This window comes from Herpailurus yagouaroundi, unplaced genomic scaffold (assembly GCF_014898765.1).
Source record: "Herpailurus yagouaroundi ecotype Mexico unplaced genomic scaffold, PumYag 162572, whole genome shotgun sequence".
Lineage (NCBI taxonomy): Eukaryota > Metazoa > Chordata > Mammalia > Carnivora > Felidae > Herpailurus > Herpailurus yagouaroundi.
This window is the reverse complement of record NW_024423293.1, coordinates 29,711-56,205: the sequence shown is the minus strand read 5'-3', so window position 1 is coordinate 56,205 and position 26,495 is coordinate 29,711. Positions and strand designations below refer to the sequence as shown.

General features: G+C 43.0%; 1 protein-coding gene across 2 annotated transcripts; it reads left to right on the top strand.

Moving 5' to 3' along the window:
- LOC121026857 (RNA-binding protein 5) lies at nt 1–26,273 on the top strand. 2 transcript variants are annotated; one of them, XM_040469664.1, is made up of 25 exons: nt 1–122; nt 1,489–1,559; nt 3,206–3,371; nt 4,149–4,304; nt 8,507–8,576; nt 9,067–9,140; nt 11,607–11,690; nt 13,076–13,136; nt 13,773–13,838; nt 14,099–14,259; nt 14,856–14,953; nt 15,557–15,644; nt 15,805–15,882; nt 15,964–16,036; nt 17,344–17,429; nt 17,829–17,913; nt 18,129–18,220; nt 20,836–20,997; nt 21,461–21,610; nt 21,694–21,765; nt 22,390–22,569; nt 22,855–22,929; nt 24,387–24,484; nt 24,563–24,692; nt 25,627–26,273. In XM_040469664.1, the coding sequence occupies exons 2-25, from the start codon at nt 1,543–1,545 to the stop codon at nt 25,750–25,752; spliced, it is 2,448 nt and encodes an 815-aa protein (XP_040325598.1). In that variant the 5' UTR covers nt 1–122; nt 1,489–1,542; the 3' UTR covers nt 25,753–26,273. The 2 variants fall into 2 exon arrangements, with proteins under 2 accessions (XP_040325598.1, XP_040325599.1); XM_040469665.1 differs by lacking the exons at nt 1–122; nt 3,206–3,371.
- The last annotated feature ends 222 nt before the right edge of the window (nt 26,274–26,495 follow it).

Sequence of the window (26,495 nt, the reverse complement as noted above, 5' to 3'; positions counted from 1 at the left end):
CGCGAGGTACTGTGGGTAGGAGACGGCCGTCGGCCGAGGCGCCATTTTGTGAGGCAGCCGTACCCTGTTGGAGATTCTGGGGCACAAAACCGCTACTTCTGCCACTTCGGTCTCTCCTGGGGGTAAGTGCGGCAGCCACCCGTAAAGACCGGCAGTTCATGCTTTTGAGGCAAGCCTCGTGCAGCTTCCCTGACAGCCGCGGGCGGCGGCCGATCAGTCCCAGCCGCATCTCTAGAGTAGCTACCCGAAGCATTGGAGGGCCGCGCCCCTGCTCGCCGCCTGCGCTGTCAGCTCTCGGAGGGCGTCCTCCCGCCCAACCTGAGGCCCCCTTTTTTTCGGGCGCTTGACTGTACCCCTGCCGGAACGCATTTCCAACTCCCCAACCCAGCTGAATGTGGAGCCATCGCCTATCCTTCGGGTACTTCTCGGGGGTGTCCGGCAGTTTTTAGCCGCCATCGCCCCGCAGCTGCAGTTGAATCCGCCTATCCAGGAGGGGGTTCGGTGAAGGCTGATCTGCGGGCTGGGAGCCTCTTGGGGTTCGGGAGGGGCATGTGCAGGCAGAAAGGGAAAGCCGGACGCCGGAGTGGGTCGCGCAGGCAGTGGCGCCGCCATCTCGGCTGCAACACCCCACGGAGGTGGGTCCAGGCGCTGCCGGAGACACAAGGGGCGGCATCTGAGATTCTGCTCAGGACCTTATTTCTCCCAGGTGGTTCTCTTCCATTTATTAATTCAGCAAATGTTCGTTGAGCGCCTGCTCCGGAACAGGCGCCAGGGACGGCTGTAACTAGTTTCTCAGACCTCGCACGCATCGAACGCGGTCTAGCTGTGTGATGTTTTATTACCACCAGGGCGCTGCGGGGCCTAGTTGGTCGCCTCAAGGGCTTGTGGTGGTTATTGTTGCTGAGGAATTAAGTCGTGTCGAGGTTTGCTCTTGTCTTACTGAAATATGAAATAGCTTTGGATCAGCCGTTACGTTATAAATGGAGTAGATTTCAATCAGCACGGCATTCTGGCTTCTAAAATGTTTCAACTTTTCATCAGAAAATACTGAATTTCATGTTGCTGCTTGTATTAATAAAGACACTTTGATTAATGTTTTGAAAAGGTCAACTACCCCGTTGGAGTTGCTTTGATTAGAACACAGGGAGCTGATTGCATCTCTGCCTTTTTTGCTTTGTAATCCTAAAGTAGGGGAAGGGAAGGAGTTTTTTTCCTGTATTCTTTTATGAGTTTGTTATCAAATAGAAAATCTAATATTTTAAAGTATGCCTTATCTTCCTGCTGTGCTCATTTCAGTAAAACCTTAGTGTGATTTTAGTATTGACAGTTGATTCCCACCTCCCTCCTCTCCTACCTCCCCGCCGCCACCTTGTATAATCACTGTTAATAATTTGATGAAATTCCAACCTCAGCAGTGTCCTAGCTTATGGAATGATGGCCTTAAGTGATCTCTCAAATTTTCAGTGATCAGTCTCTCTTATTTCCTAGAAAAAAACAAAATTTGAACCTTTTGGAGCAGAGTGCTACATCTTCAGTAGGACAATGGGTTCAGACAAACGGTAAGTTACTAGCATACCTGTCTTTGTTCACAACATTTCATTGGGAAACTGAACTACTTGTTAAAAATTGATTGTTTATCAAACAAATGTAAGGGACTATTTTGTGCCAGGCATTGCTGTTAGCCCCTTCATGAGCCTTGCTCTCACAAGCAGGTGGCTTAGTGAAAGAATTGAAGTACTGTGTGAACTCTGCTATATAAAAGAAGTCGAGGGTGCTGCTAGAACACATAGGAAGCATGTGTTTTCCTGGAGACATCTAGGAAAGCTTCCTGGAGAAAGTAATCTTTAAGGTGAAGCCTGAGGATAAGTAAGAATAAAGGAGGGCAGGGTGGAGTGGTTCACTGAGAGTTCCCAGTGTGGAAAACAGCCTGTGCAAAAGCCAGGAGAGATCATACAGTCTGCCACTTTACATAGTACCCGGCTGTAGCAAGCAATCAGTGAATGCCAGTTCTTGTTACTGTCCACTCCATAGCAAGATGATCCAGATTTATAGAATCTCTGGACTATGGATTACATGAAAAATAAATGAATTGAAAAATTGCTAAAGAATTAGTAGAAAATTAAGATGACAGCATTTGGCTGCTCTGTCATCTGGGGATTCTCCCACCCAGACCATTTGATTTGAATACTCGACTTTTACTTATTCATTCCTCCTCAGTATTCAGGCTGGTCCCAGTGGTAGATCAAATCAAATTAACAGCCCAAAGAGACTCAGGAAAAGTTCTTGTCACGTGATGTCATTGTTCTAATGCTGTGTTAGCAGTCTGTGATTCCAAATAACTTACTAAACTAACATTTACCCTTTTAGGGTTTCCAGTCCCTGTAGTTCACATCATGAAGTAGTCCTAGATTACTTGTTCTGTTGGTTTCTTTTTAGTAAATTTGTATTCTCTAAATGAGGCACTTCTAAGCCTTTCCTTTGTCTTATCCTTACACGGTTTTATGAACCTGATAAACAGTTTATGAAAAAACTAGATCTTTGGTCAAATGGGATTAAGCCTCTTGTTATTAGATTTTCCTGTGAGACCTAACGCTGCCGAGTAACCAAAAATAAACCAGATGTTCTAGGAAATGATGTTCTCTGCTGGTGCTAGTTAGTAACAAATGAACTTGGTTAACTGCCTGATAAGGAAAAAAAAACAAAAAACAAAAACTAATTTAATTCATCCAGGTTGTTGGTCCATTTCCCAGTAGTGTGATACCCTGGAGAGTGGATGAGTCAGAACACTCTCTCCTTTGAAATTGGGTGAAATGCTAAAAATTGCTTTCTTCCTATTTTTGATCACTAAGATCTGAATCAGGGATGGAAGGGGTGATACGTGTGTAGACTACAGGCTTGGGAATACGCAGGATAAACTTGGACAACCTGACCTTTGTAAAAAAATATTAAACCCAGACATTTGATATCCATATTTTCAGATTTAGCATTATCTTCTAAAAGTTATTTTTTCCTTTAAGGAATTTAGGTGTTTTTCCTAGGAGTTGTCTTTATAAACTAGAATTTGGTGATCACATTTTGAGGGATACTTTAAACTATTTGGGTATCTTATAAACTGAGCTGTAGGGGTATGTGTTTTCTACCATGTTTTCTAAAGGTATAAAATGTGATTTACTTTAGAGTAAATGAAAATTATTTTCCCTGGCAGAGTGAGTAGAACAGAGCGTAGTGGAAGGTACGGTTCCATCATAGACAGGGATGACCGGGATGAGCGTGAATCCAGAAGCAGGCGGAGGGACTCAGATTACAAAAGATCTAGTGATGATCGGAGGGGCGACAGATACGACGACTACCGAGACTATGATAGCCCAGAGGTGAGTGGTCAGCAATTGGTGTGAAATAGTTAGATTATGAATTGTATGCACAAAGCCTTTAAGATTCTGGAAATGAAATAAGTATACCAAGTGTAGAACTCTCTGTTGAGTATTATATTCAAATTCTATTATTCTGAAATCTGTTGAGATAACTCTAACCCTCAAAGACAGCTGAGCCTCTGGTAATAGAAATTACTGGCCAGGATTTACATAGGGCTCACTGTGCACCAGGCACTCTTTTGAGCACTTGACTTACATGAACTCGTGTAGGTCTCATTACAACTTACGGTACATGTCTTCCCATTTTAAAGATGAGGCAATTGGAGCGTAATAATATACCAACACTGTGCCTCAGATGCTATTTCTGAAAGTTGTAGTTTCAGTCACCGTAGTTTTTTTCTCATTTCTCTTCTATATGTAAGTAGAGCTTTGTTTAGAAGTAATTGTGTTGCCCATATAATTATGCACGGCTTTTTTTTTTCATGCATACAATCTTTATATTGTGACAGGTCATGTAGTATTTCAGTGTGTGTTAGTGTACTGTACAGTGAGTTGTTAAACCGTTGTTCCTGAACTAATGGTTATGGCCCTTCTTTTTTTGTTGTTGTTGTTTTTGTTTGTTTTGTTTTTTGTGTTTGTTTTAGAAACACTACAGTGAACATCATCATAGAGTTCCAGTATCCTCTCTCTTGTTCCTAAAGATAAATTCCTAGGGCCTGGATCAAAGAATATAAACCCAGTGTGATTTTAATTGTAATTTTATTTATTATAAATCAGAGAGAACGCGAAAGAAGGAACAGTGACCGATCCGAAGATGGCTACCATTCAGATGGTGACTATGGCGAGCATGACTACAGGCATGACATCAGTGATGAGAGGGAGAGCAAGACCATCATGCTGCGCGGGCTTCCCATCACCATCACAGAGAGCGATGTAAGGGGAGACAGCAGTTATAATGAGCAGTCCAGTAGGCACAACCGATTTGGAACTTCTGCCATTTTTTGTGCTATTATCTCAAGCTGACATCTCAGCTAGTGAAGTATATTTCTGTCTTTAGGATGGAGTTCTTTCAACTTGGTTCAGAAGTTAATTACCATTTATATTTAGACTTTGAAGCTCAACGTAGAGGAGGTCTTATTCCTTCAATAGCCCTTAGAAGGTAGTTTTTTATTTTTATTTTTATTGAATTGGTTACTTACTCAGTGAGGATGTATCAGCAAAAACATTTTCTTCATGATCTGGCCACCTTTGATTTGATGAAAATTATACTATCCATTTGAGACCTAAGAACGCTGTTGAAAAGGAAGGCCATTACTTGGCTCCCCACTCCTAGAACTGGCCAACAAGGGCCTTGGTATACTGGGCGCTATCTGACTTTCACTGGCATCTCTGGCCCTCACCCATTCCTTCTAGCCACATCCACCACCTGCCTCCCCTGCAGGCCACTTCAAATATGTTCATTGTTCTACCAGTGTGCCTTTTTCTGCTTGAAGTCTCCATTATGTGAAGCCTTCCCTGATCTACTAGGCAGACTGGTGTTAGAAGAGGTCCTGTTGAAAGAGGTTCTGCAGAATGTCCTGGTGGGGGGAAAAAGAAAGAAAGAAAAAGGGCTGCCTGGCTGGCTCAGTTGGTAGGGCATGCTACTACTGAACTTGGGGTTGTGAGTTCAAGCCCCATGTTGGGAGTAGAGGTTATTATTACTTAAAGTTTACTTACTTATTTTGAGAGCGAGAGCAGGCATAAGCAGAGGAGGGGCAAAGAGAGGAGAGAGAGAATCCCAAGCAGACTCTGTACTGTCAGCTTGGAGCCTGACTCGGGGCTGGAACTCCTGATCCTGAGATCATGACATGAGCTGAAACCAAGAGTCAGACTCTTAACCAACTGAGCCACCCAGGTGTCCCTGGAGTAGAAATTTTTTTTTTTTTTTAATGTTTGTTAATTTTTGAGAAAGAGACAAAGAGAGACAGAGTGCGAGCCAGGGAGGGACAGAGAGGGAGACAGAATCCGAAGCAGGCTCCAGGCTCCAATCTGTCAGCACTGAGCCCGAGGTGGGGCTCGAACCCATGAACCGTGAGATCATGACCTGATCTGAAGTCGGACAGATCTGAGCCACCAGATCTGAGCCACCCAGGTGCCCCCCCCCCCTTTTTCTTAATGTCTCTGGAGGTTTAAGGGAGGTTTTATTAGTGGAGGATAAAGAAGGGTTCCAGGGAGATCTTAGTTGAACTGATTCTTGAGGGATAGAAAGAAATGTTTGGGTTTGGTGGAGAACTGGGGGAAAGGTGTAGACTGCACTTCTAGGCAGTAGGGTAACATAAGCACGCCTGGAAATAGATTCTGAATTTAGTCAAGGCATTGAACCAGGTTGATTTGGCTGATGTTAAAGGCTTTTGGCAGGGGTGAGGGATGTGGGAAGGTGCTGTTGAGGCCAGGCTCTGGAATCTTTAAAAGCCCAGCTAAGTATAAAGTTACTGGGGCACCTGGGTAGCTCAGTTGGTGTAAACACTAGAGCTTCTGACTCTTGATTTCAGCTCAGGTCATGATTTCATGCTCAGCATGGAGCCTGCTTGAGATTCTTTCTTCCTCTGTTCCTCTTGCCCGCTTGTGCACGCACAGTCTCTCTCTCTCTCTCTCTCTCTCTCTCTAATGAAATTTAAAAAAAAAAAAAAGGTACTAAGGGCTTTTCCTAGTAGCAAAAGCTATGCAAGTTAGAATGTTGGAGGAAAGAATGGTAGTGGGTAGACAGGGAAGGCAGAGATGAGCACAGGTAGGGGCAACGGTGGGCATGTAGAATAAGATGCAGGAAATGCAGGAGGAGTCCATTTAGGAAAGTTTGCTTGTTTAGCAGGTTGTTCCCTTGAGTAGTCTGCTGACCTGTGATCCTGGGAGTCTGCAGAGGAAGTGAGTAGCATGGAGAAGCAGTGCTCTAGCTGACTTGGGGAACCTCCCTGCTGGCAGTGAAACAAGATTGTAATGCTTTTGTATTTCAGGCTTCTTCAGGGAAATAGAATCGCCTACCATAAGAAGGCTGGTTTTCAAAGTAGAATTTCTCAGGCCCCCAAATTATGTAGTATTCTTAGCAGATTCATTTGTTGAGGTTTTAAAACATTTTAAAATTATAGTATTTAATCTCCTGGACTTCAGTTTATCATTTTCATTATTGTTTATCTTTTTTTGTTTAGTCCTCCCTCCCCCTGACTGACATGAACTCTTACAATAACTATCTTTAGTTACTATGTTACTATATGTTACTGTTACCACTGCTTTTGTAGTAACTATCTTTAGTTATTCTGATGACCAGTTAGTTATTACTAAGCATGGACCTGAGTCACATGGTGGGGTCTGGCTCTGTGTAGAACTTCTACTCTGTGGAAAAAATAGACATAGTCGATTCTCTTTCTTTGGGGTGGTTATCGTCGGTTTATAAAATCATTGCAAATAGAATACAGAATACTGAACTATCACTCCTAGAGAAGATACAAAGTTAGGTTCCTGTGAGCCTCTGGTCACAACATTTTCATCAACAGATCAATACATAACCTTGTTTTAGGTGCATTTTGGTTTAGAGATACCTTATTTAACATATATTGTTGATTCATAAACCTTGAACTCACATCTAGCCACACTATAACTTGTGCCTGAATGAAGCTTGTCTTACATACATATTTTTTCTGTAAGGGACATCATAGCCTTCTTGCATTCAGGAACACTAGACAGAAACTCCAGCACTACATTTGGAGAGCCATTTTATTCTTTATTTTAAATTTTTTTATTGTTTTATTTTAAAGCACAAGTGGGGGGATGGCAGAGAGAGAGAGGGAGAATTTTAAGCAGGCTTCACTCTCAGCTCAGAGCCCAACACAGCACTTGATCCCATGACCCTAAGATCATGACCTGACCCAAAATTAAGGGTTGATGCTCAACTGACTGAGTCACCCAGGTGCCCCTGGAGGGCCATTTTAGATAGTGAAATCACCAGGGCGCCTGGCTGGCTCAGTTGGTAGAACATGTGACTCTTAATATCAGGGGTTGTGAGTTCACGCCTCATGTTGGGTACAGAGATTACTTCAAAACAAAACAACTGGGTAGATATATGGATAGTGAAATCAACCAAAGGTACAAAAATGTGATAACTTGGCACTAAATAGATAGTGAAAAAGATACTTGCTTACATTATGAAAGCTGAAACCAGGCAAAACATCACCCTGGCCTGGGACAGGTGCATCAAGTGACTCAAACCTTTCCTTCTCCTGCATATGTCCACAGATGACTTGGAAGTGCCAAAAGTATTGATTTGGAGTTACAAATTTCAGTGAATGGGCAAATTTGCAAACACAGAATGCACAAATAATGAGGATCGATAGTGTATAATCAATCCCATAGCCTTTGCACGTAATTATGGAAAGTTGGAGACTTCGTCTCACAAATTTGGCCCTGGTTTTTTTTCCTAGGAGTATTGCTACCTGGCATGGTTGATAAAGAGATTAGGGTATTTCATTGCCTTTTGTAGTAAGGGCTTGGTCTGACATCAGTAACAAACCTTCTATCCCAAATTCATTTTTCTAGGCCCAGTTATTGCTTGACCTATTAGGAGCCTAGGAATGTTATGAGCTTTGTTAGTTTTCACCACTAATGTAAATATAAGAAAATTATTTCTTTCGTATTGTGCAAAAAATGTTTGAGAGAGTTCCTTGTGTTTTTGGCTATTGATTCTTGATCATATACTTCAGAGGACAATAGCACATTCTTTGCCTCTTCTAAATTTCATTTTCTTTCTGGTCCTTTAAACAAAGGACAGCAAAGTGAGACTAGAGGAGAGAAGCTTGCAGGACAGCATGCCGTGGGCAAGACTGTTTATAACATAAATACTTGTACCTCAGGGAAATCCCCAGGCAGCATATAAAGAATGCGTTTGAGGGAAAAAAAAAAAAAGTGCGTTTGAGGCTGTTCTAATGCATTTCATTTCTGTGAGAAGCGTTCCCTTTTTTCCATGTTTAGAATAATTGCATTTTGGTGATAGAAGTTAAAAACTTGGCTGATTAAAGCAGTTGATGCAGTTCTTGGTCCTTGAATTTTCTTTGATGTAGAATAGTTTGTGGCTGAAGCTTTAACTATAAACATGTAAAACTCTGCAGATTCGGGAAATGATGGAGTCCTTTGAAGGCCCTCAGCCTGCGGATGTGAGGCTGATGAAGAGGAAAACAGGTGAGAGCTTGCTTAGTTCCGGCGGTTCTGGCTCTCTTCCCCATTCCCACCTCAGCCCCTAAAGACCATCCTGATTCCCCCAGTCTTCAAGCACATGAATTCAGAATGAAAGGTTTGCCATGGCTAAGGAATGTGACTCTTTGAAAACGATATTAGAGAGCACCTGAGGACCTTTTTAAAAACTTTGTTTTTAGGGGCTTTTTTTTTTCCTTCGGTAAGTAGTGATTTATAAACTCCTTGTTTGACTGTTTGTAGTCGGTTGCATGGTTACTTTTTAAGCGTGGAATCAAATCGAGTGGCACTTAGTTCAGGCGGCTTGGTTCCTTGCCATGGCAAAGTATCAAGAAGATCCCCAAGTCAAGTCACATTTGTAAAGCTGCTTCCCAATTGGCTTTGTCACGCAGTGTTGAAGCAGTGGGAGAGAGATTCACCTGTTATAAAGGAACTGACTAACACGAGTATCCCGTCTATATCTGAATGCTGTCTCTAGGTGTAAGCCGTGGTTTCGCCTTCGTGGAGTTTTATCACTTGCAAGATGCTACCAGCTGGATGGAAGCCAATCAGGTTGCTTCACTCACCAAGTCTAGATATTCATGAAAATGGAACAAGTCTGTACAATTTAAAAAAAAAAAAAGGTTGAAGGAGTGGTTTGTTCCAAAGGAGTGATTTTTTTTTTAAAGAAAAGCTTTGTATATATTAAAATTGATATTATTAGAATAAATAACAGCAGCAAGGACTGCATTGCAGAATGTGCTCTGCCTTTAAACATGGCTGCCTGGCAGGACTTTGTTAATCACTGAATACCTGTCTGGTGATTACCAAAACATCTTAATGTTCCCTTTTCCCCTACTGATTATGTTCCTATTCATTATGTCCATTGAGAGTAATCTTAAAATACCCACTCTCGATTCGACAGTAAAGAGAATATAGTAGAAGTCTACTACTGGCATTTTGTAAGTGATTCCTTATTTCTACTTGGAGACCATAAGCCTCCTGGAGGCATAACTGTTCGTTTGGGTCTTCAGGACTATTTAAGGACCTCTGTGGAATTTATGAACAATAAGTCTGATGAGATTAGCCTGGGAGCTAGTGTCCTGCTGCTGTCTAATCTAGTTAAACTGGCATTAACGTTCTAATCTCCCTGAGAATGCCTTTTAAAGTCCGTTGAAAGCAAATCATTGATGGTTCTTTGATGTAGCATTAACTGAAGTGTTCTACAGTTTGTCAAGAAAACGTTCAGTACTTGGCACTTCAGTAACATTTTTTGCCAGAACTCCATAGCACAGTGTTGAATGCCTTAACCAGATGCGTTCTGAGAAGTTTGCTTAACTCATTATGTTGCTTTTCTGCAGCATTTTATTTGTCACCCATAAATAAGAGTTACATTCTTTAGTAATATAACAAGACTCACTAACGAGGGTATCATTTTGATTGATTTGTTAGATTTTTAAGCCTCTCATTTTCTTAACCCAGAGGTGACAGCCTGATCTTAACAAAAGTGAAGCTTCATTTCATACCATGGACATCATACTAGTAAATATAGAATATAAACACAAGCTTCATGTGAGTCTGCTTTCTTGATGTGACAGCATCTTTTGATGCAGTGGAGGTATCAGAATGACTTGCCTGGGAGTTTAAAACTCCAAAGAAATTAAAACCCACAAGACATTTAAAAAGATCTCCACAATTTTAATGTATACAAAGCTAAGTTACTGTGTAATATTTCATTACAGTTCAAATTCACTCCAAAAATAAAAGGCTAATAGGATTAGGGACTCAGTGATAGTTTGGAGTCTCCCCCAGCACACACCCCTCCTACTGGGATGATCTGTTGACATATCTCCCAGCTTCATTTTTGTTTCTGTACAACACAGTGAGTGGATGGCCCTTCAGCTTTTTCCTTCTTGGCCAGACATGCAGTCTTGCCTTTAGATAATGCAGAGACAACATTCACAGCATGTCTTAACTCTTCCAGGATTTGCAAGAACCAAATTGCTCAACAGTATGTATATTTAGAGGGGTTAGACTCCTTTTAAAAATTTGGATATCTAACCTCCTACTAATTCTGTTCTGATATTGTCAGAACATCCCATTCCCTCCCCCCTCCTGCCCCCCCCCAATAAAAAAAAAGAAGAAGAAGAAAAGATGCTCCTGTTAAATGAAGGCTCTTTGGGGGCAGGTGCTGGATATACATACTCTTGGCTAGACTGATTGAGCTTGGAGTTTTGACCTTCAAAGTTGATTCCCTTTTAGTCACATGGTTGACCTGAAGGGTAAGGTGGTGTATGCATTTATAAACTCTTCCGACCCCCCTGAAGAAACTTCATTGGCCTCCTGGTTACTCATCCTGAAGAGAGTACCATGTATTTCAGTGAAAAACACATCCATCACTTAGGACGTGACATGGTTTCAGTTGGCAGGAAGAAATCTCATTTAGCTGCTTTAGAGTGGATGGCATTCAGAATAGGCCCTCCTAAGAAAAAGTTGTAACCAGATTCCCTTTAAAAATGAGCTCCCCTCCCCTCGTCCCCCAGAGGACAGACACATGCTGAAGCAGGAGTTTGGGGAAAGGGAAACTAGAAAGGCTTTTACTTTACATAAGGACGGGGGACTGGGGGAAAAGTGAAGCGAAGCCCAAGGACACCATGCTGAGGCTAAAGTAGGCAATCTCAGAACTGGGAGAGTTGTGTCTTCTGCTTTTTGAAATAGACTGTCACTCTCGGGCAGCCTGGCAATGCTGAATGTTAGGACTTCTGTCTCTGCTGGAGACACGGCCTGGTGCATGTCAGCGGTTAGAGTTTGGCAGCTTTCTCAGCACTCCCTGACTCCGTTTACCTTTACTCCGCATCCCATTCTCTTACTGCCTATCTGAAGGATTGGATGGGCAGAGTATAGGTGGCGGTGGTTGGTCCTCCCCGTATGTTGTCCATTTAATTCCAGAGCACTGATTTTTCCGAAGTGTGCTCTGCCCTGGGAAAATGGACACATGTTCCTCACAATGGGAATAACTAGTTACTTCTTTTTTTACAGAAAAAGCTAGTGATTCAAGGAAAGCACATTGCGATGCATTATAGCAATCCCAGACCTAAGTTTGAAGATTGGCTTTGTAACAAGGTAAGCATGTGTTCTTCCCAGATAGACCAAACTCCTTCAAGTTTTGTTTTCTCTTTGTCTGTCTGAACAAGGAAGCTAGAAAGTATACAATCACCAGCTTTTATCATAGGGTGATTTTCCTGGTTCATGACTTTCTTTTCATCCTCCTGTGCAGGTACTAGAATCCCTAGAACAATAGAGATTTTTTTAAGATCCAGGTTCTTGGACACCTGGGTGGGTCCGTCAGTTAAGCCTCCGGCTTCAGCTCAGATCATAATTTCAAGGTTCACAAGTTTGAGCCCCAATTGGGCTCGTACTGACAGCTCAGATTCTGTGTCTTCTCTCTGTCTTCCCCTCCCCTGCTCACACTGTCTGTCTCTCTCTTTCAAAAATAAACGTTGAAAAAAAAAAAGATCCAGGTTTGGGTTGCCTGGGTGGTTCAGTTGGTTGAGCGTCTGACTCTTGATTTCAGCCCAGGTCATGATCTCACAGTTCATGGGTTCGAGCCCTGCATCAGCCTCTGTGCTGACAGCGTGGAGCCTGGTTGGGATTCTCTCTCTGCCTCTCCTTCACTCATGCTCGCTTGCTCTGACTTCAAAATAAGTAAATAAATATTTGGGGGGTTGGGGGGAGATCCAGGTTCTAAGCTCAGTGTTTCAATTAGGATTTTAGGTTTGTTCCACTTTACTGTTTCTTGATTTCTAGAGCTCTCAACTTGTGGCATAGTCCTTAATTACATTAACAAAATCCTTCTGACTCTGCTCAAGTTATGTAAGATCCGTTATGGTTCTGTCAGGGCTCCTGGCTGGCTCATTCGATAGAGCATGCACCTCCTGATCTCAGAGTCGTAAGTTCAAGCCCCACATTGGGCATACAGCTTACTTAAAGAAAAAATAATAATACTAAAAAGAAATTTAAAAGCAGAAATATTGTAGTCCTGTCAGCATTGCACCATTTGAGCTTGCCATTCTGAGAGCATTCCGATTCATTGTTCTTCACGTCTACTGTTTCCAGAAGGGGGCTTGACAGTATTCCATTCACATCTTGCTTGTGTGTATAGAGTGGTCCATATAGTGAGTGCTCTTCTGATTAAAGAACAAACTTTGCCACTCTTTGCTGTAGGGTTTTTGGTTGAACTTAAACTTTCCCTCAACTTGATAAAAAGGGAATTCTACTTCAAACTATTTCAAGATTTGTTTTTCTTGTTAGAATTCACATACTGAAACATTTTACATTTAAAATTTTTAGGTGAATGCCCTTTTGTCTTGGTTACATGTTATCACTCTCTGCTTTTTTATTTGCTTACTGGGACTTGTCCATGGCCCTGTAGCCCCTAACCCACCTCATCACTAGTAAGCCTGGCCTACTGTGAGAAATAATTACAGAGAAAACTTTTTTTCTTCCAGTGCTGCCTTAACAATTTCAGGAAAAGACTAAAATGCTTCCGGTGTGGAGCGGACAAGTTTGGTAAGCCCAAACTCAGCTATTTGGGATATGCATTGCAAACCTGACTAATTAGGGGGCACCTGGGTGGCTTAGTTGATTGAGTGTCCAACTCTTGGTTTGGGCTCAGGTCATGATCTCATAGTTCATGGGTTTGAGCCCCAAGTTAGGCTCCATGATGATAGCGCACCCCTGCATGCACACTATTTCTCAAAAATAAACTTAAAAAAACAAACCAAAAACCTGACTAATTAGGTTGTCTGTGGTATAGATTGTAAAGCATTTCAGGAAGTCATGTATCTTCTGTAAACTTGCTTACCTTGTGTTAGGGAAATGCTTCTGATGACTGTGTGTGCAGAGTTCCTTTATTTTCCAAAATTAAGTCTGCTCACCTGGTTTGCATTTTGAATCTGTTTTTCTGTAGTACCGAGGTAATGTCAGTCCTCTCCGGCCCAGTTTCTGCATTCCACATGTATCATGTCAAAATTAATGATGTTTTATTATAGCCACAGATGGTTTAAAAAGAAAAAAATGGCTACTACATTTGCTTACAATTAAAACTTCGGGGTTTGAATGTATTTCTTTACTAAAAAAAAATACTGGTTTATTATTTGTTTGTCTTCAGTAACTGACTCCCCCTGTCTCCTCCCCTTCTTGTAGACTCTGAACAGGAAGTGCCCCCTGGAACCACAGAATCTGTTCAGTCTGTGGATTACTACTGTGATAGTAAGTTCCAGTATATTCTTGGCCTTTATGGTATTACTTGACCTCAGTTGGAAGTTTTTGTGCTCTTACACTTTTTTAATGACCAACATTAGCTTTAGTTTATCCCATGAAAGATTGGTTTTTAGAATCTTCTCCATGTCAAAGTACAAGATATACTAGGAACCTCCCAAATGGATTTATGTGTTTGTACTTGAGCCTGCCTTCAAAAGCATTGGTGGTGGTAATGCACATACATGTTATTTGTCTCTTTTCACCTCCAGCAATCATACTTCGAAACATAGCCCCGCACACTGTGGTGGATTCCATCATGACAGCGCTGTCTCCCTATGCATCCTTAGCTGTCAATAACATTCGCCTCATAAAAGATAAACAGACCCAGCAGAACAGAGGCTTCGCATTTGTGCAGCTGTCCTCTGCAATGGTGAGCTCACTGGATCTTTTCTTTTAAGAGAAACTGGGCTTGGAGCACCTGGGTGGCTCAGTCAGTTAGGCAGCCGACACTGAGCATGGAGCCTGCTCAAGATTATCTCTCCCTCTGCCTTTCTCCTCTGTTCATGTTCTCTCTAGAATAAAATTAAATAAACTGGGCTTTAAGAGACAAATGTGGTTCATCTAAAAGTAGTACTCTCTGTAAGGCTCCTGGAACCCAAAGTTCAAGACTACGTAATGATATAGTTATTGTAGTGCTAAATTAGAGGACCAGTTACTTTGATAAGTGGTAAAAATAATGCGTATACCTGTGAATGATTGGCAGAACTGAAGTTTTGAGCCACACTTTAATTTTTCCTTCTTGCTTTGTTTTAGATTGATTTAGCATTTACTCCTTTAATAATATGGAATGCCTTCATGTGCTGGAGGAAAGAGGGCTGTATTTTTTCCTTGAGGTTTCGTGTGTACAAACAATTATGAATTACTGTTCTTTTTTAATAGAAAGCTGTATTTCTTTGAATGGGGTAGGTGGCAGGGAGAGATTTTAAATTATAGGACAAAATGGTCTTTCTTGACCTTCTCCTTCAGGATGCCTCTCAGCTTCTTCAGATATTACAGAGTCTCCATCCTCCTTTGAAAATTGACGGCAAAACTATTGGGGTTGATTTTGCGAAAAGTGCCAGAAAGTGAGTAACTTCATTGTCCTTATTTCAAACTGCCGTACTTGCACACTTGCCCAGGGATGCTTTGCTGACTGTACCCTAAGCCCATGTTCTCCTCCCTGAGACACAATCCTCCCTGGTCGCCAAGGTCAGGAGGGAGTCAGCTATCTTTCTTAAAGCATATTCTTTCCTGTCCTGAGGAACCAGTTGCTGGAAAACTACAAAGCAGGACAGAGGCAGACATGGCAGTTGGGTTGAGAATATGTGCTATGCAAACAGCTTCAAGGTGGTGCAAACCCATCTGGAAATAATCTTTTCCTTCCAGAAGCTTCGTATAGAGAAAGCTTTAGTCTAGAGATATAAATGTCCCATTTGAAGTGTCATTACTCATCCAGCAGATACCTTACTAGATGGCAAGATACAGAGTAAAATGGTGACACTACAGAGACATTTGCCCACTGAGGAATTGGCCCATGGAGACCCCTTTCTGCTCTGAAATGAGGCCTTGCTAGCATTTGAGAGTTCCCGACAAAGGCTAGAGTGAATTGATGTTTCCTTGACAGTATGGGAGCATGGATAGGAAGCATACTGAGATAGAATCACATGCTTGGATTTTTGTGGTTTCAGAGACTTGGTCCTCCCAGATGGTAACCGGGTCAGCGCCTTCTCTGTGGCTAGTACAGCCATTGCTGCAGCTCAGTGGTCATCCACCCAGGTAAGATAGATATTTTTTGTCAAAGTAGTGTGTTGGTGCCCAAATTCACAGAAGTAGTCTTAGAAGCTCTCTAAGGACAGTTTTAGGGAGTACTTCCTGGCTTCTTTCCTTGGTGTCTACTAAACTCACCTGTGTGTCCTCTTCTTTTGACATGCTGTAGTCTCAGAGTGGTGAAGGAGGCAGTGTTGACTACAGTTACCTGCAGCCAGGCCAAGATGGCTATGCCCAATACGCTCAGGTAGGTAGATTTGACCAACATCCACCTTCTCTCCAGAGCATGTCTGAGAACAGCAGCTTTTAACAGTGCACTTTTCTTCAGTACTCACAGGATTACCAACAGTTTTATCAACAACAAACTGGAGGATTGGAATCTGATGCGTCATCTGCATCAGGTAGTAAACTTCATCTGTTTTACCTTTTGTTTAAGTAGCTGTGGTTGAGAAATAGAACTAGATGTCCTTGGCGCTTGGAGGGCTCAGTTGCTTAAGCGTCTGACTCTTGATTTTCCGGTCGTTAGATTGAGTCCTGCAATGGGCTCTGTGCTGTTAGCACAGATCCTACTTGGGATTCTCTCTCTTTGCCCCTCCCCTGTGTGTACTTGCTCACCCACGTGCGCGCACGCTCGCTCTCTCTCTCTCTCTCTCTCAAAACAAATAAATGTAAAAAAAAAAATAATTAGATGTTTTAACTAGACCCCAAGCCAGGAGTCCATTTCCCTGCAAGGTGGGGGTGGGGGGTGGTGCACATTCAGTGCTGTCTCCATGTGCGTAAGGTTCTGAGGAAGATTAGAAGTATTTGAGTCGCTGAGAGTGTGAAACCCATGTTGTGATGAGTATTTGTTCTTGGAATTCAGCTTTGTATCTCCCCCTCTGTGTTGTTTGGAATCATGGGTGCCCACATAGGTTCAAATGAGCAGGGAGGGTACGGCCCTAGATTCTGGTGACCAGAAATCAATCGCAAGGGTCATTATAAGAAGGCCTTGCTTTACTTTTTGTTGTAGAATTCTAAAAGTCTTATGGGTAAATCTTTTCTCAACCCCAGATATGGATTCCTCTTCCTTTTTTTCAGTTGTCATACAGAATATTTAACTTTGTGACATTCTAGTAGGATTATAAAAATGAAAATGTCATAGGTTCCAGGATGCTTAGTAGGAATTAAGAACTGATACATCAGGGCACCTGAGGCTCAGTTGGTTGACCGTCAGACTCTTCATTTTGGTTCAGGTCATGATCCCACAGTCATGAGATAAAGCTCTACATCAGGCTCTGCACTGAGCGTGGAATCTGCTTAAGATTCTTTCTGCCTTTGTCCCCACCCCCGCTCATATGTGCACATACATTCTCACTTGTTCTCTCTAAAAATTACAAAATAGGGGCACCTGGGTGTCTCGGTCACTTAAGCATCCGACTATGGCTCAGGGCATAATCTTGTGGTTCATGGGTTCAAGCCCCACATTGGGCTGTGTGCTGACAGCTCAGAGCCAGGAGACTGCTTTGGATTCTGTGTCTCCCTCGCTCTTTGCCCCTCCCCCACTCACTCTCTGTCTTTATCTCTCCAAAAAGGTATATAATAATAATGATGATAAATAAGTAACTGACCTCATGACAGAAGGCTAGTTTGGGTATTACAGATAAAGATATTTGGCTTTGAGTTCATTGCCTTGGCCCTTTCTAACCCTGCATGCATCATTTATCATCAGGCACAGCAGTGACCACCACCTCAGCGGCTGTAGTGTCCCAGAGTCCCCAGCTGTATAATCAGACCTCCAATCCGCCTGGCTCTCCGGTAATCCTGTTATCCTAAATACAGAACTGGTGACTGTTGGGGAAACTTTATTTTGTTGTACACGTATTATCCTTTCCTGCTGTATGAGCCAGGATTGAATAATACACAGACATTCCGACCTTACTTCTCTCTGTTTGGTAGTATTAGATAATGAAATAATTTGGAGTGTGTATTTAAAACATAAGATTCCAAACAAGGGGTATTTATACATTCTGCATGCTTCGACTTGACCTTTAGGAAGAAAGTTGTCAGCATGTGTTTTGCTCAAGGATTGCCTTAGATCATTGCTACAATGTGTCTGTCAGGGGAGCCCTTCCTCCTGGATGGATGATTGCAGTGATTTAGTTCTCTTAAGAGGCTTTACAGTTGAAATTATATTGAAGCTGCTGTTCTTTCCAGACTGAGGAAGCACAGCCTAGCACTAGCACAAGTACACAGGCCCCAGCCGCTTCCCCCACTGGTGTAGTTCCTGGTACCAAATATGGTAAGCCAAACCTCATGGGGCTGTTAACAGTTGGAAGGTCCTAGTTGTTGTCTGTGTCTAGTAAGAGTTCCTCTCCCTTTGTGGGTGTCAGAGGGACACTTGGGGATATGAGAGAAGACGACCATTAAGGCCTGCTGCATCTCCGTGGCTTAGAATTTGAAGTAAAGCCAGTTTCTTTATCTGGAATGACCGTGTGCTGGATTTTGTTTTTGCAGCAGTGCCTGACACATCCACTTACCAGTATGATGAGTCTTCAGGATATTATTATGATCCGACAACAGGGCTGTACTATGACCCCAACTCACAGGTAAATGCAGTTTTCCTCCCCAGCGTCACTAGAAATATCTTTGTTTTACTTAGTCTGTCTATGAGGCATGAAATGAAATACCTTCTGCAAAGGAGCAAGTGACCCAGATTAGTTTTAAGTTCTTCAGAACCACCAAGATGTAATTTCTATTTTAGGATTTTAATTTTTAAAGGTTAAAAAAAGATGTTTTCAGGTACAACGTACATACAGAAAAATACACGAGGGGCGCCTGGGTGGCTCAGTTAAGCATCCAATTCTTGATTTCAGCTCATGATTTCACAGTTCGTGAGTTCGAGCCCCAGCCTTCTTGGGATCCTCTCCCTCTCTCTGCCCCTCCCCCATTCATGTGCACTCACTCTCTCTGTCCCTCTCTCTCTCCCTCCCTCTCTCTCAAAAATAAATAAACTTCAAACAATAGAAGAAAAATATACAGAGCTGAAGTGTATTTTTTTTTGAATGTTCATATGTATACACATTCATATATATCAGCACTGAGAGGAGAAAACATTCCTGGCATGCTGAAGGTTCCCTTATGCCCCTTGTCAGTACCCATCCCCTTCAGTAACCACTAGTCAGACTTCTAGTACTACCGTGGATTAGGTTGTCAAGTTATTATAGGTGGTTGTTAGTCATTATGTAAAGACCTTGATTGAAGTTTCAAATTGTGGTTTCTCTTCCTATGTATTTTTTAAAACTGAGATGAAATTCACATGACATAAAATTCACTTTTTTTTTTTTTTAAGATTTTATTTTTGCATAGGGGCGCCTGGGTGGCTCAGTCGGTAAGCATCCGACTTTGGCTCAGGTCATGATCTCTCAGTTTGTGAGTTTGAGCCCCACGTAAGGCTCTGTGCTGACAGCTTGGAGCCTGGAGCCTGCTTGGGATTCTGTGTCTCCCTCCCTCTCTGCCCCTCCCCCGCTTGTGCTCTGTCTCCCAAAAATAAATAAGCATTAAAAAATAATTTTTTTCAAAAAAATTTATTTTTGCATAAATCCAGCGTGGGGCTCGAATTCACAACCCATGAAATCAAGAGTCTCATGCCCTACTGACTGAGCTAGCCAAATACCCTTAAAATTTACCCATTTTAACCATTTAGAATGTATAATTTGAATATACTGGCAATGTTGTGCTACCATCACCACTACAAAACATTTTTTAAATTTATTTTTAGTAATCTCTGTACCCAACATAGGGCTCAAACTCATGACCTTGAGAGTTGCATGCTGCTACTGACTGAGCCAGGCACCCCTTAAAGTTTATTTGTTTGTTTGTGTGTTTGTGTATTTATTTTGGTAATCCAAAATACTTTCATTGCCCCAAAAAGAAACTGTGTACCCATTAACAATCACTCCTTTGTCCCTCCTTACCCCAGTGACCACTATTTTCTTTCTGTCTCTACAAATTTGTCTCTTCCAAGCATTTCATATAAATGAAGTCAGATGACATGTGACCTGTTGGTGTCCAGCCTCTTTTACTTAACATCCTGATGTTTTCTTGAGGGTAGAAATTAGCAGATCTGTGGGGTGATGTTTTATTTTTAGTAGTGGTAGATTATTTTGAAGAGGGAAGGCAACACTAACACTCCATAAATAAACAATTACTTATGACCAGGAGCTGTATATATAGAATAGGAAAATAAGTGCTTTTAACAGGTACTTGGTATTGAGAGCTTGTGGTTTCTGAGAAAGAGGTGTGAAGCAATGAGGGACCCACCTGAGCAAGCCAAGCCTTGCGTGGTTCTTCCGCTCCTCTTGCTTGGTGAAGAGGTGAAGTCTGACCATTATCCAAGCAGTTCTTAGTGGCCATGTTTTTGTTGTGACTTCTGCGTCTGACACATACCACCTTCCCTAGAAGAGACATGACAGATGTCTCTCCTGGGTCCCTGCTGAGTGAGTAGAGCGAATGACTAAGGAAGAAAGAAGTGGAGAGATAGGTGCTACCTATCTCCCATTGCAGTTCATTCGACATACATCAGATCTGGTCTTCCAGGCTCCCAAACTGGCTTTTTACAACCCTGTGTTTGGTTACCTGGGTTTCCAAAGGGTTTTGATGGTTGGACCCAGTAATGAGCTGTTAACTGGTTGTCACAGAGGATGTGTGATTTAAAAACTCCTTCTGAACAAGGGGAGTCTGGCTGGCTCATTTGCCAGAGCATGCGACTCTTGATCTCAGGGTTGTGAGTTTGAGCCTCACGTTGGGTATAGAGATTACTTAAAAAATAAAATCTTGAAAAAAAAAAAAAAGCCTCCTGCTGAACCACTTGTTCTGGCCTTCTGGTTTGTGTAAACAGTCTATGGAAAGGAGTGAGACACATTGCTCTTCGGGTGCCCTCCAGGCCCATGGATTAGATTAATGGTATTACACTGTTGAGAAACCATATTCTACTTTTGTCTAAGAAGTTCCGTACCTCTTCACTGGCCAGTTCATGATCCTCACCACACCAACACATACAGCAGCTTCTCTCTGAGCAGGAGATACTACTGCTCTGCAACATGTTTTATGTTTATATGTTGAATTTTTTTTGACAAAACAATTTTGTGTGCCTTTTTGACAAAATGATCCTTTAATGGTTTGACAAAGCAGAAAGTCTGCATTAATTGTGCTTTGTTTCTAGTACTACTACAATTCCTTGACCCAGCAGTACCTTTACTGGGATGGAGAGAAAGAGACGTATGTGCCAGCTGCGGAGTCCACCTCCCACCAGCAGACGGGCCTACCTCCTGCAAAAGAAGGGAAGGAGAAGAAGGAGAAACCCAAGAGCAAAACAGCCCAGCAGGTGAAATAATGACCCAGCCAGGGGACTTCGAGGTCTTTCTGGGGTATTGGGCTTAGTTTTTTTTTTCTTTTCTTTTCTTTTCTTTTTTTTTTTTTTTTGAGTTGTGGCCTCTCTGTCAGCTTTATTTGGATTCTCAAAAGCTGGGCCACACGTTTAATTTACATTAAGTTCATAAAGCATTTTTAATTTTTTAGTTGTTTGTCAGTTGTCCATATACATACTTAGAAGGAAGTATATTTTGGAGCACTGCACAGGCTTTCAAGCAGTATTCGTTAATGATTTTGATTGTATGCAATAGTGTGTCATGAAGAGATTTGTAGGTAGAAGTAAGGGCAAAGGGGGTTTTGTTCCAGAGCACGTGATTGAGGTGAGATCCTTAATGGCTTCTTACTGTGGCACAGGGGCTGACTATTGTCTAAACTCACATATCTAAATGGTTTTTTTCATGGTTATTTGTCATTAGATCGCTAAAGACATGGAACGCTGGGCTAAGAGTTTAAACAAGCAGAAAGAAAATTTTAAAAACAGTTTTCAACCTGTTAATTCCTTGAGGGAAGAAGAGAGGAGAGAGTCTGCTGCAGCAGATGCTGGCTTTGCTCTTTTTGAGAAAAAGGTAACAGTAGCAGGAATGACCATACTTCTTCATGGGAACTTAAGTAAAACTTGAGGCTTATGACTTGTTTCTCTGTTTCCCAGGGAGCCTTAGCTGAAAGGCAGCAGCTCATTCCAGAATTGGTGCGAAATGGAGACGAGGAGAATCCCCTCAAAGTAAGGAAGGACCACCGGTGTTTTAAGGCCATTTTTGTGGTTTGTGTCTTCCTGTGATTCTCAGCTTCATCTTGGCTTATGTGATTCCTACTTAAAACTGGATGTGGTCACTGTTGGTGGGTATTGAAAAGCTTCTGCACATAGAATCCATGTCTAGGGCTTTATTTTCTGGGTGAAAGCCAGTGAGATGGAGCATTGAATGAAGCCTGAATTTGAATTCCTAAGCTCAGTTGAGTTTTATTGCATTTGTAAATAGAGGGTTTTAACAGTTTGGAAAGAGAAAATTAAGACAATAAAAAGTGTTTTACTTGATAGATACTGGTCTGGGTGGGCCATTACCCTGATCTGTCGTATTTGGGGTTTTCATCTATAATGAGTAGTTTGAAAACAACCATCCAGGAACTTTTCCTGGGCCCCAGGAGTTTAGTGCCAGCAGGCTGTCAGGCCCAGCACTTGAGGACCTGACTGTTCTGTACAGCCGGATAAATGCAATTTCACTGTTGAAGTATGGCATGGGACATTGGGAGTTCTCACACATCTTGGATTACACGTTGCTTTATCCAGATACATAGTCATCACTGCTTCCTGCTGTACATTTCCAATGACCCACCCTTTTGTCCCCAGAGGGGTCTGGTTGCTGCCTACAGTGGTGACAGTGACAATGAAGAGGAGCTCGTAGAGAGACTTGAGAGTGAGGAAGAAAAGCTGGCCGACTGGAAGAAGATGGCCTGCCTGCTTTGCCGGCGCCAGTTCCCTAACAGAGATGCCCTGGTCAGGCACCAGCAGCTCTCAGACCTTCACAAGGTGGCCATGATTCTCTGAGCTGATAAGAGGCAGGGAGGGGAGGCAATGAGGCAATATGGGTGCCCTGATGTTGAGTGAATGCCTTTCAGAAGACTGTTCTGATGGTAGTCTGTTCTACATCATAGAGTGGCAAAGAGCATGGCAGCTCCATATACACCAGGCTCTGGTTTTCATGCTGTAGTGCGTCGATTGGGCTTTGACTCTTAGACTAAATAGGTGTTGATAATGTTATTTCAAATGAGGATGGTCCGAGTTCTTACTACGTCTGTCAAATCTCTTGTACAGCAAAACATGGATATCTACCGACGATCCAGACTGAGTGAGCAGGAGCTGGAAGCCTTGGAGCTAAGGGAGAGAGAGGTGATTGAGGGTCACTGTGCCACTAGGAGTATCTTGTATTTGCTTTTAGAATTTATTTGTAGCACTTAATTCCAGGTCCCAGGGGCAAGGTAGGATTTGTCATACCACATGTCACCCGGCCATTGTGGCTCATGTCAGGTTATAGGTGCTTTGTGAGCACTCTGCACCCTCTCTTTATGAGGATGGACAGAAGCACATCCTCAAGGTTGCTCACAACTTGTGAATGCCAAATACTTACTGGTGAAGTATACTGGATTTTAGTAAAGAGAAGGTGATCTCTTCTGGCCTGCAACGAGGGAGGCTTCAATTAGGCCCAGAGGATATCAGGGCATAAGACAGACGCAGTGATACAGAAGGAAGTAGTGGGCAGGACTGGGTTTGGGGTGAAGGCAGCAAAAGCAGGTGAGGCCAATAATGGACAGGCATTTGATGGTTCATGAGGCAAGTTGAGGGCCAGCCAGGCTTTAAAAAGAAATTGAGGGGGGCGCCTGGGTGGCTTGGTCAGTTAAGCGTCCGACTTCAGCTCAGGTCATGATCTCACAGTCTGTGAGTTCGAGCCCCGCGTCAGGTTCTGTGCTGACAGCTCAGAGCCTGGAGCCTGTTTCAGATTCTGTGTCTCCCTCTCTCTCTGCGCCTCCCCTGTTCATGCTCTGTCTCTCTCCGTCTCAAAAATAAATAATAGTTAAAAAAAAAAAATTAAAAAAAAAAAAAGAAATTGAGGGCCGTTGGTTAGAAATCAACCAGTGGGCAAGTTACTTGAAATTTTTCACCACGTGATAATTTTGTAGTTTGACTATCTGTAATTAGGGGTTTTGCTTTTGTTATTTTCCACTGTTTGTGGTGCCATCTGTCCCTGGAGATGGGCCTGTCCCAAGTGGTAAGGGGAATGGCATCTCTGCCCTGCTCTTCCTCTAGGACCCTGGGAGCCTGTACCCACGGCCTAGCAGGTCTGTTGAAGAGCTTGACAGGTGACGGCTAATTAAATAAAATTCCTTGTGGGAGATGTAGGTGGGCCCCAGGTTCCACACAGTTAATCCCTACAAACCGACCATTTTCTCAATACGTTTTTTTTAAGTTTATTCATTTTTTTGAGAGAGGGTGTGCGTACACGAGCAGAGAGAGAGAGAATCCCAAGCAGTCTCCATGGCTCCACGCCGTCAGCACAGAGCACGACGCCAGGCTTGATCCCGTGAACCCGTGAGATCATGACATGAGCCAAAATGAAGAATCAGACGCTCAACCAACTGAGCCACCCAGGGGTCCCCAAATGTACCATTTTCGGTATTGAGTGCAGTAAGGGGGAAAAAACAAAGGTGTTAGGTGTTTCAGACCACTCAAAAAGGCCAAACTCCAGACTAAGGAAGTGTCTGAGGGTGGTAATCATAAAGTCTAGGTGCATTAGGTTGTTGCAGCTTCAAGTCTGAATGTCTTTAACGGCGTTTTTTTCTCGCACGTAGATGAAATACCGAGATCGAGCCGCAGAAAGACGGGAGAAATACGGCATTCCAGAACCTCCAGAGCCCAAGCGCAAGAAGCAATTTGATGCTGGCACTGTGTATGTGTTGTGTACCTTTTCCACTTCATTAGCAGGGGCTGTGGCTGTGTTAAGTAACTGTGTGTTTGCCACTGGCAGGAATTACGAGCAGCCCACCAAAGATGGCATTGACCACAGTAACATTGGCAACAAGATGCTGCAAGCCATGGGTTGGCGGGAAGGTTCAGGTTTGGGAAGAAAGTGTCAAGGCATCACAGCTCCCATCGAGGTAAGCAGTGAGATTGGGCTTCTGTGGTTTGCAGGTTTATTTTGGTGATGAGATGAGGTCAAAGCACCCAGACAGCCTAGGACCCAGGGGCCAGCTTTACCTTTACCATAAAAGGCCATCTCCTCTGGCAAGCCCAATGGAGTATGGTTCCTGGCCGCCCTCCTTTATGTCACTCTTCTTTTGTCATTTGAGAGGAATGGGTGTGGTACCCTACTTGATTTTTCTGGTCTTTGGTTTTCTTGGGTAAAAGCTGTCTTGAGAACTGTATATTCCTATGTCCTGTTAGAAACAGCCCCTTACTGAACACTAATTCATCCAGATAACTTAGATTAGGTTTTTTTCAAGGTACACTGTGCTTTAATTTCTTAATCACCATGTAGGTGATCTTGGTTATGTATAAAACAAGTTACAATTTAGTAGGATTTTTATCCATGATAAGAAATTTTTTTAGTTGCTCAAAGCTCAGATTGAGATGTAATCTCAGGGTCAGGAGTCCCCCACCCACTGGCCTTCTAGACAAGAGCGCCACCAGGGACTGTTCCTTCTCTAACCTGGCAGCCCAGGTTAGGTCAGACTCCTACAAGCCATGTTTATCTTGTGCAAGCCAGTTCTGCCATCGGGGTGTCCTGCTACAATCTGCCCATGATTACCAGACCTTCCTAGGCTTCAGTGGAGTATTTTGGGGCCCTTAATAGGTACAGAAGCCTGCTGAGCAGGCACTGGGGGACAGGGTTGGGGGATGTGTCTCCATCTGCCTGTGTTCCTTAGCACATTTTATTCCTTCAGTCCTTAACCCTACTCCAGGTCTCCAAAACTTCCTCTCTTCTGTCCCCTGGTGGGTGGTCCTTTTCAGTTGGGAGTCTGCTGGATGAGCAGGGGTTGAAGCGGTCCACACCCTACCTGCCCTCTGCTGACAGAAATTCTGTTCCCCTAGGCTCAAGTCCGGCTAAAAGGAGCTGGCCTAGGAGCCAAAGGCAGTGCATACGGACTGTCGGGTGCGGATTCCTACAAAGATGCTGTCCGGAAGGCCATGTTTGCTCGGTTCACGGAGATGGAGTGAGGTTCAGAGAGAGAGGGAGGGCAGGAAAGATGATGAGCTCCTCGGAGCACAAGGAGTGGTCCATCTCCTGAATTCACTCTTAGCGCCTGTCTCTTTAAGGGCATGCCTTGTGCTGTTAATAGTTTTTAGGGCGAACCACTCCATTCTACAAGGTTCTCCCACTTAAAGGAGTTCCCCTTATATGGGCTGTCTGGTGAATGGCCTTCCTTCCTGCCAGAGGGCTTGTGAGCTGGCCAAGGGGACAGTGAGTCTTTTATACTTCAGTGTACATAGTGTAATGTAGTGTGTTTTACATGTGTAGCCCATGTCGTGGTCCGTCAGCCCCTCTCATTGCTAGGGGGTGTTGAGATGCCCTAGGTGGTATGTGACACCAAAGCCACCTCTGTCATTTGTTGTGCTGTCTTTTCTTGGCAAAAGCCTTGTGTATATTTGTATATTACACATTTGTACAGAATTTTGGAAGATTTTCAGTCTAGTTGCCAAATCTGGCTCCTTTACAAAAGAAATACCTTGAAAAATGAGTGTCTGCGTCTCTTTATTCTTGGGTGACCAGGTGTGCAGAGCGTGTCTAAGCCAGTCAAGCCTGTTGGTGAGGTAAGTGTGTTAAAAGTTATTTATAAGTAGTATTTTATGCTGTTTTCCTTTCCCCAACCTTGCTCAGATTCTTAAGTTCAAGAGTTTGCTAACATGCTTTAAAATTCTTCATGGAAACTCAGTCATATCTGAGTCAGCTTTTCCACTTG